This window comes from Lipotes vexillifer, unplaced genomic scaffold, assembly GCF_000442215.2.
Source record: "Lipotes vexillifer unplaced genomic scaffold, Lipotes_vexillifer_v1.1 scaffold951, whole genome shotgun sequence".
Classification (NCBI taxonomy): domain Eukaryota; kingdom Metazoa; phylum Chordata; class Mammalia; order Artiodactyla; family Lipotidae; genus Lipotes; species Lipotes vexillifer.
The window spans coordinates 883,685-897,610 of NW_006793664.1; the positions used below are offsets into that span (position 1 = coordinate 883,685).

The 13,926-nt window shown below is 41.3% G+C and overlaps 1 protein-coding gene across 1 annotated transcript in view; it reads right to left on the minus strand.

The window, feature by feature from the left end:
- ENPP6 (ectonucleotide pyrophosphatase/phosphodiesterase 6) overlaps nucleotides 1-13,926 on the minus strand; it is a 98,330-nt gene that overhangs the window by 24,760 nt on the left and 59,644 nt on the right. Inside the window, exon 3 of the mRNA XM_007466516.1 lies at nucleotides 4,697-4,808. Coding sequence (XP_007466578.1) covers nucleotides 4,697-4,808 — 112 coding nt within the window. The remainder of the gene's footprint in view (nucleotides 1-4,696; nucleotides 4,809-13,926) is intronic.

Here is a 13,926-nt window from a genome sequence, read left to right on the forward strand (position 1 = left end):
TCGGAAGAGGTGGCGACAGGCAGGGGACAGTTCTGATAACTCCCCTCACCACCAGCTGTCACCAGAAGCTCAGAGAAAAGAGAAGCAATCATTCAAAAAAAACGTCTCCTCGGATACAGAGGGTGGGAGGGAGATGCAGGAGGGAGGAGATATGGGGATATATGTACATGTAGAGCTGATTCACTTTGTTACACAGCAGAAACTAACACACCATTGAAAAGCAATTCTACTCCCATAAAGATGTTAACAAAAAAATGTCTCCTCCATTATTGCTGGTCTTCGAGGAAGCCTCTAAATAAAACACTAGACTGTAGGTTTCACTGACCCGCAAGGATGAGAACAAGCTTTACCAGGCAAACTTGCAGGAGGCAGACAGGTTTGTTTTTGTGTTCAGGGCCTGATGTCTCTGGGACCCAGGGAGGGTCAGCTCCAGGGTGGGCACAGGGTGAATTCTAGCACTGACAACACTTTCTGCATCCCAGAAAAACGCCCCCCTCGGCCAGAGTACTGGTGGTAAAAATCCAACTATTTAACCCTCCGTTCGAAGCTGAGACTGAGTGGGAACTAGTGACAAACCTGGAGTAGGAGGCTGAGGGAGTCGGGGGACGGGGGGACTGTGACTGCCCTGCCCACAACGTCCCCCAAAGCACCTGAACAGAGCAATGATGCTGATGATGGTGATGGTGCGGGTAGCAGTAACAGCGACTGACAAAAGAGGAAGCAGTGGAAAAGGAATGAAGGCTGACTCCTTTGTTTGGACTTTAAGGGTTAATAACTAATCCTCTTGGCGGACTGCCTTATTTCTCTTGAAAAACTCTATTTAAACAAACACACAAGTGAGGCGGCCTGGTCTCTCCTGGTGTGGTCTCCCCCGACACTTGGAATGAGAGAACGTGTATCCTTAGCGCCTGTGGTGCCTTGGGCCTTGCAATCCACAGAAGAGGAAAAAGAACCTCACAGTAGTTCCAGAGCGTGGTTTGCACAATCCCGCCCATCCTTCCGGTCTCAGGAAGATGGTGCTTCTTCCAGGAAGCATCCCTGATGCCCAGGCTCAGCTGGGTGGCCCTCCTGGGCACTCCTACGGCTTTCCTGGTTCATCTCTGGGTTGTGATTTTTCACACTGTGCTGTAATTGCCCATTTATGTGTCCTTCCCTCCCCTCTATATTGCGGGGTTTTTCACCCTGGGATGCATTCATTCTCCATTGTGTCTCAGCTCAGCCTAGGATCTGGCATACAGTAGGAGCTCTGTAACTGTCAGTTGAAGGTATAATAATAGTAAGTGCTCAATAAATCATAGTTATTCTAGGTTAGGCACTATGTTGAGGACTTCTCATACATTATCATAATTCATCCTCACAGCAACCCTATCAGGCAGGAATACATTAAACAGAGAGTTCGGTACTGTTGCCCACATCACACAGCTCGTGAGAAGTGGAGCCAGCACTGAGACCCAGGTGGAGCTCCAACACCCTGACCCAAATACTCTGAGAGAACGCAACAGCCCTCACCAATGGGGAAACGTTCTGCTAAACTCAAATGACCATGTGGAAGTGGCTCTTATTCTGCTATAAGAATCCCACCAGGGCTTCCCTGGTGGCGCAGTGATTGAGAGTCCGCCTGCCGATGCAGGGGACACGGGTTCGTGCCCCGGTCCGGGAAGATCCCACGTGCCACGGAGCGGCTGGGCCCGTGAGCCATGGCCGCTGAGCCTGCGCGTCCGGAGCCTGTGCTCCGCAATGGGAGAGGCCACAACAGTGAGAGGCCCGCGTACCGCAAAAAAAAAAAAAAAAAAAAAAAAAAAAGAATCCCACCAACCCCAAGAAAGTGGGGCGTGAGACAAGGCAAAGGTAGCAGTGAAACTGAGTCACTTTCATTTCTCGGCATGAGCTCTATGTCTGCGGCTTGGATGTGCCTCCAAATTCTGGATCTGAGATGAAAAGCGTCCCTAGAGAAAAGCATTTGCAGATGAGGAAATAGGCCAAAAAGGATTCTAGGCCTCACAGACCTCTGAGACATGGCTAGGACTGGAAATGTGAACTTCCCACGTCCAAGGCCAGAACACTTGACTCCACCAGCCCGGGCTTTTGCATGTCCACAATGACTCCATTCACTACACGGGGATCGGTTCCAGAGAATGTTCAGCCTGGCGTCTTCCTTCACCATGGTCATACTTGCCAAGAGGGCACACCTTTTAATGATGCTGTGATGTTCTCGTACCCTGAGGTGTACCTGATTCACAGTTTGGAGGATATACTGGTTTCCAGTTAAGGGAAATTGCTAGTCAAGTGTTCTTTTCTCTTTTTAGAACAAAACAGACTGGCCCTTCTTTAACAAATGCCATGTCCCCCCTCCTCCACGATGGGGATTGGGGTAAGTTATTATTTGGTTGTTTCTCACAAATAATATTATCGTCATTCATACTCGCTAGTGTGTGAATGACTAATACAAATGCCCCCTGCATCTACAGACAGCAGAGAACAAGAAGTCACTAAGGTCCACACGTGTGTAGGCAGTTGGGAAAAGTTCTAACTTGGGAATGGCATCTTCATACACATCCCTAAACTCTTTTGAGGCCCATGGTCATTACACTGATGGAATGATGGCATTTCCTCCACCACGTTTGAACATGATGGAACTTTCCACAAAATCGTGCCCTCGGATATGTCTCCGCACTTAGCTGCCTTTTGTACTTGTGCCTGTAGCATCCCAGATGCGCTGGTTCACACAGAACATCCTATGTTTAGGTGTGTACACTTCCAGGGTGGGCTTGTTTGTGGGAAAAATTTCACTAGGTTTACTGGTTGCACTAAAGCTCAATGAAATGCTTTCAGGTCACTACATTTTAGACACTTCACCTTAATACAGCAGTCACTGGGCTGGTTTCTTTAAGGCTATTTGCCATATTCATAAATCTCTGTGCGATCAGAAAGCTAGTTAAGTCTCACAGATTTACCTGATGGCTTTGTGTCAGGAAGCTGTCAACCCCAGATGCCAGGAACACTGGAATTGTGATGGTTAAGATTCGGGGATTTATACACATGCCTTTTGTGAAAGACTTCTATGTTGGAGCTCGTTGATTCATGAGGGACCTGAGTCTTCAAGGGCTAAGAGCTCTTGCCTGTTGGAGTTTAGCTGACAAATTCTTGGTGGCCAGCTGTTTTCCACATGGATCTGGTCTCCATCACTGGTCAGCTCATTTGTAATGGAGCGGTTGGGTGAGGAGTGATGGGTGGAAACGCCTGCAGATCTGTTACTGGCCATTTATAGCTTTCAGCCCAGGAACCATGCCAGAAGGACATGTGGCCATCGGCCCAATTACCTGAGAGCTGCAAGGGGCCCCCAACCCTGGATTTCAGGGACACCCAGATCTCCCATCACCTTAGGACCCTGTCCAGATTTCTTTTCAGTGTAAAGAGTTCAGAACGTCACATCCATTTTCCTTACTGAAGTGGGTTGGAGAGAATTAGGGAGAGAGAAATGGAAGTAGTTGAAAGGAATGGTTGAACTTGCTGAGTGTTAAACAGAAAAATTGAGGGGCTTCCCTGGTGGCGCAGGGGTTAAGAATCCACCTGCCAATGCAGGGGACACGGGTTCGAGCCCTGGTCCGGGAAGATCCCACATGCCGCAGAGCAACTAAGACTGTGCGCCACAACTACTGAGGCTGTTGTCTAGAGCCCGCGAGCCACAACTACTGAGCCCGTGTGCCACAACTACTGAAGCCCACGTGCCTAGAGCCCGTGCTCCACAACAAGAGAAGCCACCGCAGTGAGAAGCCTGTGCACCGCAACAAAGAGTAGCCCCATCCCGCTGCAACTAGAGAAACCCGCACGCAGCAACGAAGACCCAACCCAGTCAAAAATAAATAAATAAATAAAATTTTTTTTTTTAATTGAAAACTTAGAAATAAGTCAGTTTCCCTGACACGCTCTTGTGTGCTATTCAGACCATTACTGATTTCTGCATTTTTCAAACTGGGTGTGATAGTTCCATGTGGAAGAGGAAAAAAAAAAAAAAAAAAGGTTCTATGTACTAATATGCTAATAGGCTTTGTACATTTCCAAGAAGATGGCAGAGTAGGCAATTTTTCCAAACTTATTCCACCAAAGATCTTCCTTCTTTTGCCAAAAACTTAAATCTTGGGCTTCCCTGGTGGCGCAGTGGTTGAGAGTCCGCCTGCCGATGCAGGGGACACGGGTTCGTGCCCCGGTCCGGGAAGATCCCACATGCCGCGGAGCGGCTGGGCCCGTGAGCCATGGCCGCTGAGCCTGCGCGTCCGGAGCCTGTGCTCCGCAACGGGAGAGGCCGCAGCAGTGAGAGGCCCGCGTACCGCAAAAAAACAAAACCAAAAACAAAAACAAAACATATCTTTGGAGAGTCAGGCATTCACTGTATCATGATTAGAGAAACGCTGACATTCACATTGCTTCTCTATTTTCCATCAACACAAAGAAGAAAGTCCTAAACCCCTGGGGCCTTCCTTGCTCTCAATTCAACGCTTCCAAAGGGTGCCCCTACCTAAAATTACTCAACGCACAATCACCCTCCACTAGAGGGTAGCAATCACCGTGTGAGAGGCTCACTACCTCTCTGAGACATACTTCACCTATACCAAGCCGCCTTAATCCACTTTAGCATTCATTATTGGTCCTGGACACAGGAAGAACAGTGGCATGGCTAAGAATTTGGGACACTTACTTGAAGAAGTCAAGAGCATCGCTGACTGCATTGGCAAAATTGATATCCGTTGGGACATTTTTATATTCTAGGCAGTAAGTAGGTCTGACACCAAGAATCTCAACCTCACAGCCTAAGAAGGAAAAAGATAGTAAATGGTTACTTTCTTCAATAATCAAGGTAGGGTGATGAGCCTATTTTAGGAAGCAAATACCATTAGTCAAAACAAAAATTTTTGTTCCTTTTCATGAAATAAAAGAATGTATTATTGATGCGTGGTGTGTTTAATTCTAATTTTGTTTAACTGGAGCAAAAGCTCTTTAATGTCATTCCTATACAGCACTGGTGTCTCATGACAGGGACTGGCAAAAATTGGTTAATGGTTGTCTTTCCCAATTTGAAACAACAATAACAAAAATTAATTAGTACACAGAATGTCTCAATTAAAACTTTTTTCTATAGATTTTTTATAACTACTAATTCTTCTAGTGCATCTTTGCCTATTCTAGAACCAAGTATGAGGTAATATCTGATTAGCCTGGGAATAAGAAAATAAAGACTTCACTAGTCTAACTGGACTCAGAAGTACGGCACTGATGGGCAAGTCTAAAAATCACCGAGTTAAAGCAAGGATCCTGAGCCATGCCCTTACCTCTCCCAAAATGAAGTAAAAGAATGAAAGGTATTCAGATGTTGGGAGCTGCTGTGGCTTCAGCTTTTCTGCCCCAGGCCCCTGAACAAGTTGAAATGGTTGCCCCGAGGAAGAGACATCCAACCCCATTATCAGAAAATAGGGCAGGAGAGGAATGTGCCAGTCTCAGTTTGTTAGTTGGGTGTATTTATTGGGCACCTACTATGAACTAGTCACTACGTTCAGACATAGTGGTGTATTTAATTCTAATTGTGTTTGCTCCATCCTGTGGCATCCCAGAATCTAGCCTAGTAGGAGGAGGATTTCGTGCAAACAGTGTAATAGTTGAAGTCTAAAGTGAAGTGCACATTTAGTGGGTGGTGAGGGAACTCAGACGAGGCACATTTAATGCAGATATTATCTCCTTCTGGAAGCTTTCCTCAAATCCCCGTGTTGGGCTCAGTCTTACAGGCTGTGTCTGGCCCATGCGTTGGGGTTAGAAGTGGGAAGAAAGGGACGTCCAAGGAAAGAGAGCAGCGGAAGCAAAAGTTCAAAGTGAGAAACAATAAGGTGTGTGTGTAGAACAGCAAGCGCGGTAACGTTCCCAGGCAAGGGGGTCTGGAGACCAGATGGTGAGCTTTCTTACAGCCCAGGGAAAATGATTCCCACTTACACTTGGTATGATCCTTACGAATCCTATAAAATAGCTGATGGTGCCTTCATTTTACACAGGAGGAACTGAGTCAAAAAGGTGAAGAGGGGGCTTCCCTGGTGGCGCAGTGGTTGAGAGTCCGCCTGCCGATGCAGGGGACATGGGGTCGTGCCCCGGTCCGGGAAGATCCCACGTGCCGCGGAGCGGCTGGGCCCGGGAGCCATGGCCGCTGGGCCTGCGCGTCCGGAGCCTGTGCTCCGCAACGGGAGAGGCCACAACCGTGAGAGGCCCTCGTACCGCAAAAAAAAAAAAAAAAAAAAAAAAAAAAAAAAAAAAAAAAAAAAAAAAAAAAAAAAAAAGTGAAGAGACTTCCCCATTGTCTCAGGGCAATAATGAGGAAGATCTAACATTTGAATCTAGTTTTATCTGACTTCAAAACTTTAGGTATTCTTTTAAAACAGTATCTGACAAATTCAGACATGGAAGGACAGACATTATGGACATTAAGGACAGACAGACATTTTTCCATACTATTAAGATTTACTCAAGCTAACAGAGAAATAAGTCAAAATAAAAGAACCCAAGAATGAATAAGATTGGGTTTTAAAATAAATAGCAGTAAACGATGAAATCACAAAATATAGTTAAGTATTAGTAATATTAGTGTAGTTATGTGAAAATATTTTATTGAAAAATAAGGTGCATATTTTTTAAAAATGTTTAATGTAACAACCTGGATCTAAAGTTCCCAATTATTTAACCAAAAATGAAAGGAAAAGCATTTTCATTGTTGTTGGAGGGAAGGGATGGTCAATATATAGTGTTCATTCTAGACACTGATTTAAAAGTTTGTAATATACAGAAGAAAGTTGTATGCATAACTTCCAAATCACTAAAGGAAGAAAAAGAAGCATACAAAATTAATCAAACATGAAAAGCAAAAAAAAAAAAAAAAAAAAAAAAAAAAAAAGCAAATATCTAGGAAGCACTAATATTGAAAGCATAATAAAAGAGAAAATCAAATATATTCGTTTCAAAATAAATGTGAATGGGTTACACTCTACAAGAATATCAACATGAAGTAACTAGAAACTATTTTTTAAATTTACAGGTTAAGTAAAATGACACAGCAAGGTTAGATATAAAAGAAGACACCAAATAAACTCCCCCAAAAGTAAACCAAAAAATCAGCTCTATCAATAGTATTCAAGTTGATTATGGTCTCAAAAGCCTGAAACAGCTACAAATCCACATTAATAGTTTAGAATGTAAATGAGTATTTATATATCATAAATATACACAAATATACATGATTATTATTAAAGAATTCTTATAAGAATGGAATTATTATAAAAACACTAAAGTTGGAAAAACTGATCATATTCTCATCAACAAAGAAAATCGCATTAACTTCTAAAAAAGAAATTATATAGCACAATGCATATTATCTGACCACAGGTAATAAAACTATAAATTAATTATAACAGTTAACTAAAAATAAATCCAACTCCTTGTAAATAAAAAAGAAAACCTTTATGAAACGATGTAAAGAGGAAATGAAAACTTCACTGACAGGCGAGTTATTAACAGTGAAAATCCTACATTTCAAAATTTTATGGGGGGGACTTCCCTGGAGGTCCAGTGGTAAGGCATCTGCCTTACACTGCAGGAGACGCAGGTTCAATCCCTGGTCAGGGAGCTAAGATCCCGCATGCCGCGGGGCAACTAAGCCCGCGTGCCACAAGTACTGAGCTCACACGCCTCAACTAGAACCCGCGCGCCACAACTACAGAACCCACGCGCCCTGGAGCCCGTGAGCCACAACTAGAGAAGAGAAAACCCACCTGCCACAACTAGAGAGAAGCCCGGGCACCACAACGAAAGATCCCACATGCCTCAACGAAGATCCTGTGTGCTGCAACTAAGACCATATGCAGCCAAAACTAAATGAAATAAATAAAAAAATAAAAAATAAATCTTAAAAAAAAAAAAAAACTTCATGGGACACATTTTCATTTAGGTCCGAAGCAAATCAGGAGCGCTGCCATCACCGCTATAATCTGTCACTGTTATAGAACTTCTTATCAAGGCAATTAACAACAAACAGAAATTTTAAATGAGTGCTGGAAATCAGCAGGCATGCATGAGTGTTTCTCTATGGGAACATTAAAAAAAATTTTTGTCTGTAACCCTTGGCAAAATACTCATTTTGCTTCACGACACAGTACAGGACACACACTCTCACAGAGGAAACAGAAGTTTCACTAAAATATGAGCAAAGCGTGCTCATACTTTATTCTGTTCTGTTTTACGTGGGTTCTTTTAAGACACTGGCTAGCAATCCGCAAGTGGATGCCACTGTCCGTTATGAATCAAGACCAGTGTTTGAAACACACCAGTAGGAGGCGCCCAGCTAGGAGTCGGGCTCTGGGCCACTCTCCCCCAGAGCGGCAACGTTCGGCGATATGTACATAATTTGTACCGTATACATGCTTTCCCTGGAAAACCACTTCAGAGAACATATTCTAAGACAATAAATGTGTATATACAAGCACCTTTATTACAATACTATTTAGAATATAAAATTAAGAAGCAATTTAAACACTTGGTAATAAAGGTATGGTTAAATTACAGCACATCCAAGTAACGAAATACCATGCAGGCATATACAATTATTATGCCATTTGTATTTACTGCCATACTATTTTAAGTGAAAAAAGGCTAGTGAATGGTTTGTGAAGGATGATCTCATTTTTGTAAATACTTAAAGCATATTTAGGGCTTCCCTGGCGGTGCAGTGGTTAAGAATCCGTCTGCCAATGCAGGGGGACATGGGTTCGAGCCCTGGTCCGGGAAGATCCCACATGCCACGGAACAACTAAGTCCGTGCGCCACAACTACTGAGCCTGCACTCTAGAGTCTGAGAGCCACAACTACTGAAGCCCACGTGCCACAACTACTGAAGCCCACGTGCCTAGAGCCGGTGCTCCGCAGCAAGAGAAACCACCGCAATGAGAAGCCCACACACCGCAACAAAGAGTAGTCCCCGCTCACTGCAACTAGAGAAAGCCTGCGTGCAATGAAGACCCAACGCAGACAAAAATAAATAAATAAATAAATTTATTTATTTTTTTTAAAAGCGTATTTATGTCTAAGAAAGAGTGGAGGGGCTTCCCTGGTGGCGCAGTGGTTGAGAGTCCGCCTGCCGATGCAGGGGACACGAGTTCGTGCCCCGGTCCGGGAAGATCCCACATGCCGTGGAGCGGCTGGGCCCGTGAGCCATGGCCGCTGAGCCCGCGCGTCCGGAGCCTGTGCTCCGCAACGGGAGAGGCCACAAGAGTGAGAGGCTCGCATACCGCAAAAAAAAAAAAAAAAAAAAAAGAAAGAAAGAGTGGAAGTGAATATAACAAAATATGACAGGGTAAAATTTGTGTGGCTGCCTTGGTAGACTTTTTTTGGCTAAACTGAAGCCATTCTGAGCTTCTTTCTTCCTTTCCATCCCTTACTAAAGAAAGAGGAAAGCCTTCTCATCTGCCCAGGGTCCCTTGTGAGTAGGAATGGTCATGTGACTCACTACTGGCATTGAGATCTGCTGAGATGCTTAGAGTGGGAGGCTTTGCTTTGATATGAAAAAATTAACATGAGTTGCTAGCGCTACCTCTTTTCTTCTTTTGCAGTTTGGAATGTAGATTGTAAGGACATGATCCCTGGACCGGCAGCAACCATTCTGAAACCATGAGTCAACAAGCATGAAGGGAAAAAGTTAATATGCTAATATAGAGCAGAAGGATCGAAAGAGCCTAGGTTTTTAAAATGACATTGCTAAACAGCTGAACTACATAAAGTGCATACTTCTTATGTGATACAAATAAATGTTTAGTCACTGTTGGCTAGGTTTTCTAAAACTTGCAGTAGATAGTTCATAACTGATACAGAAGGATCATAGTTGACTTTTATATTCTTATTATTGCTTATTGAATTGAACTAACTTTCCTAAATGTTATTTTTGTAATAAGAAACCAAAAACATATTTTTAGTAATAACTTCCAACTTCCTTCTAATATACCCATTAAGACACAAAAGTTCTATTGTATGAATATCCAGTTTTTAAAAATTATGAATAATGCTAATATAAACATTCTTGTACATGTTCTTTGATGCACTTAGGTATGCACTTCTGTTGTAATATGTGTAGGAGTAGAATTGCTAGATTTGGGGTATGCGTATGTTCACCTTTATTAGACAATGCCAAATAGGTTTTCAAAGTTGCTATATTAATTTGCTCCTCCTCGCACTATATGAGACTTTGTTACTCCACCCTTGTCGTCACCTGGATGTATAACTATTAATTTCCATTTAAGAATGACTTTACTTGCATCCCACAATCCAAATGTCCATAGTTACTTCTTCTTTGAACCATGAGTTATTTAGAAGTCTCTGGTTATTTTCCAAATATATAGAATTGAAATTTTTCTTTTTATTATTGATTATACTTCAATTACACTGTAGTCGGAGAACACATTCTGTATGATTTCATACAGTTCCAATTTGTTGAGAAATGCTTTATGGCTAAAATATGGTCATTTTTGACAAATGTTCCACGTGTACTTGAGAATAATGTGTATTTAGTGGTAGTTGGGTACAGTGTTCTAGTAGTATCAATTAGGTAAATATGTTCATTATGCTTCATAAATTTTCTGTATCCTTCTATATTTTTATTTTCTTATATTATCAGTTACTGAGAAAGATGTCTTGAAACTTATTATCATTGTGAATTTACCCATTTCTCCTTTTGGTTTTATCAATATTTGCTTTATTTATTTTGAGATTGTGTAATTAGGAGCATGAAAATTTATATTTTTTTGAAAATTTAGAATTATTACAACTTCTTGGTAGATTGAACTTTATATCAACGTGAACTGTCTTTCTTTATCTTAAAAATAGTCTAAGCTTAGAGTGTGCAACGACTGATGTTATAGCTGCACCAGCTCTCCTTTGGTGACTGTGTGCTGTCTTTTAAAAATGCTATTACTTTCAACTTTTCTGCATACTTAACATTTAATGTACACCTTCTATAAGCGGCATATATTAGTTTTTGCTTTTATCCAGTCTGATAGTTGTTTTAAATGTGAATTTCTGTTAAAGTTTAACATAGATACATACAAAGTGAATAAATGATAAGTGTACTGTTCATCCTGACAAAGTAAATGCAGCTGTGTAGCCAGCACCCAGATCAGGAAACAGAACATAAACTTCACATACAGGCACCTTCTCGTGCCCCCTTTTAGTCACTGTTCTTCCGAGTGTAAACACTATTCTAACACTGTAGATTAGTTTTACCTGCTTTTGAACTTTATATAAATAGACTCATTCAGATTAATTGGAGTATTTAATGAAATATTAGTAAAAAAAATAAACGTTGACTTGCAATGTACTTAAGGAAATTTTTATGTTTAAATCAGCCACCTAAATACATGTCTTGTATTCATTACACATTTGACAGTTTTTCTCTCCTTTCTTAATTCCTTTTGGATTATGTATGTATGATTATTATTGCTCCTTTTCCTTTCTTCTCTATTACCTTGCTATTTGTATATTTTAATTAATCTCTTTCTGGAATAGTGCCCTAGAGATGATTTTTAAAAATTGAAATCTTGGTCAGTCGAAATCTCATATAAATTTGCACTCCCACAATTTCCCAGGCAATGCAAAGACATTTAAACACTTTAACTTTGAATTTTACATTTCTCCTACCTTCTGTGCTTCTCTTGTCATGTATTTCCATTCCGTATGGGTTTTTAATCTAAAAATTATTATTACTACTATTATTATTAGCTTAGTTTTTCCTACACGTTTACCCTTTCTGTGGCTCTTCATCCCTTCCTCCATCTCTGTGCTTCCATTTGTGACAATTTTCCTTCCACCTTAAGAATTTAGCATTTCCTCCACTCTAAACGTGCTGGCAATAAATTCTCTCAGTGTTCTGTCTCTAGAAAAAGTCATTATTTTGCCTTCCTTTAAAAAAATTTTTTTTTAATTTATTTGGCTACGCTGGGTCTCAGTTGTGGCATGCAGGATCTATCTCCCCGACCAGGGATGGAACGCAGGCCCCCGGCATTGGGAGCACAGAGTCTTAACCACTGAACCACCTGGGAAGTCCCTTGCCTTCATTTTTGAGGGATATTTTCACTGGATATAGAACTGATCATTATTTTTCTTTTATCATTTGGGGATATCATGCTATTGTCTTTCTGGATTCCAGTATTTCTGTTGGAAAGTCAGCTGTCAGTCTTATCACCGCTTCTCTGAACAATTTTCTATTGCTGCTTTTAAGTTTTTCTCATTTCTGTGGTATCAGCAGCTCTGAAATTAATGGATTTCACAGCAATTCTTCAGTCTATGATTTGCTATTTCTTGTCTGTTTCAGAAAGTTCTCAAACTTTATCTCTCAAATATTACTTGTGTCTCATCTTCTCTCTCTAATCCTTCTGTGGCCTTTTCACTATGTCCCATGTGTCTCGAACATCCTTTTCTGCCTTTTTCATCTTTTTGCCTATTTAAGCTGGAGAGCTGTCTTCAGTTATAGAGTTCACTTTTTAAAAAAGATTCTAGTTTACTAGTGAAGGTCTCCATTTTGTCATTTAGTTCTTTTATCACAGCTCTCTTTAAAGTCATATCGGTATCTGGACCAGTGGGTTTGAGTCTACTGTCTACTGTTATTCTCTTGATTTTTCAGTCAAGACTTGCCTGTTTATTTCTCCTGAGTTTCCAGTCAGGACTTGTTTTCCCATATTCTGGTTATTTTTTATAACTGAATGCTGCATATTGTATACAGAAAACTGTAGATATCATTTGACATTCCATATGTTGTTATCTTTTTCTAGAGAGCACAGGCTTTTGCTTATGAAGGGCACCTAGGCTATAGGCAGACCATCTTAACCCAGAGTGGAGTTAGTCAGGGACTAAGATGACTCGAAGCTCAGCTTGGGCTTTATGAAGGCTTCAGTCCTCCAGAGGGTTTCACCCCTAGTTTAATTCTAGCTCCTTCTTACTCCAAGGGCATTGTCCTTTATTGTCCCAACTGAAAGTCTAGGATGTTTACTAGATCTCTTCTGCTTGGTGGCCCGTGAACTCCAATTTTTGTCATTTCCCCCATCCTGTGATTCTGTCAAAACCTCAGTTCAGTTTCTTAGTCTCTCAGCTGCTGCTTCTGCGATCAGTGTTTAAATGCAGGGGAGACATGGTGCCAATTTCCAGATACACCTTGTTCTCTAGGTTTTAGTCTGTCTCTGATCCATCACACTGTGTGCGCGTGCACGCGTGCGCACGTGCGCGCGCGCACACACACACACACACACACACACACACACACACACAGAGTCCAGCAGCGTTTTCAGTTGTTGCTGGTGAGAAGAGTTGTTTCAAAGTAGCTTTGCCTGTCATTGTACCAGTGGAACCCCAAATTTCAATAAATGATCTTTTAAAATAAAAAGTTACATTTTATTGGAAATGCATCTCATAATGAAAGGAATAGGATGCTTTTAAAAATCAGTTTGTATATCCATGGATGAATATGATTGATCTCTAGAATGAGACAAGTTCAGAATCCATTCTATTCCTATTTGTTAAATCTAAGTGATAAGAAAGTTGTTTACATAAATAAGTAGATGGAAATAGAAGTAGTCTGTCATTTAATTCTTTGAATGGCTTCTTTGAATGCCAACATTCACATAGTGATCTATCATCATAAATGTTTAAATAGTGTTTCAGCTGACAACTCAATTAAGTTTTTCTTAAATAATTTAAAAGAGAGCATTGGCAAATACTTGACTATTTTTACGTTTTGTTATTTTGTCACTAGATGCATTCTTTTCTATACACCTACACCAACATTTCGAACTGTTTCTTTGTCTGGCCCTGGAGGCTTTTATATACGGAGGCAATGCACCTTAGTAAGGCTCTTGATTG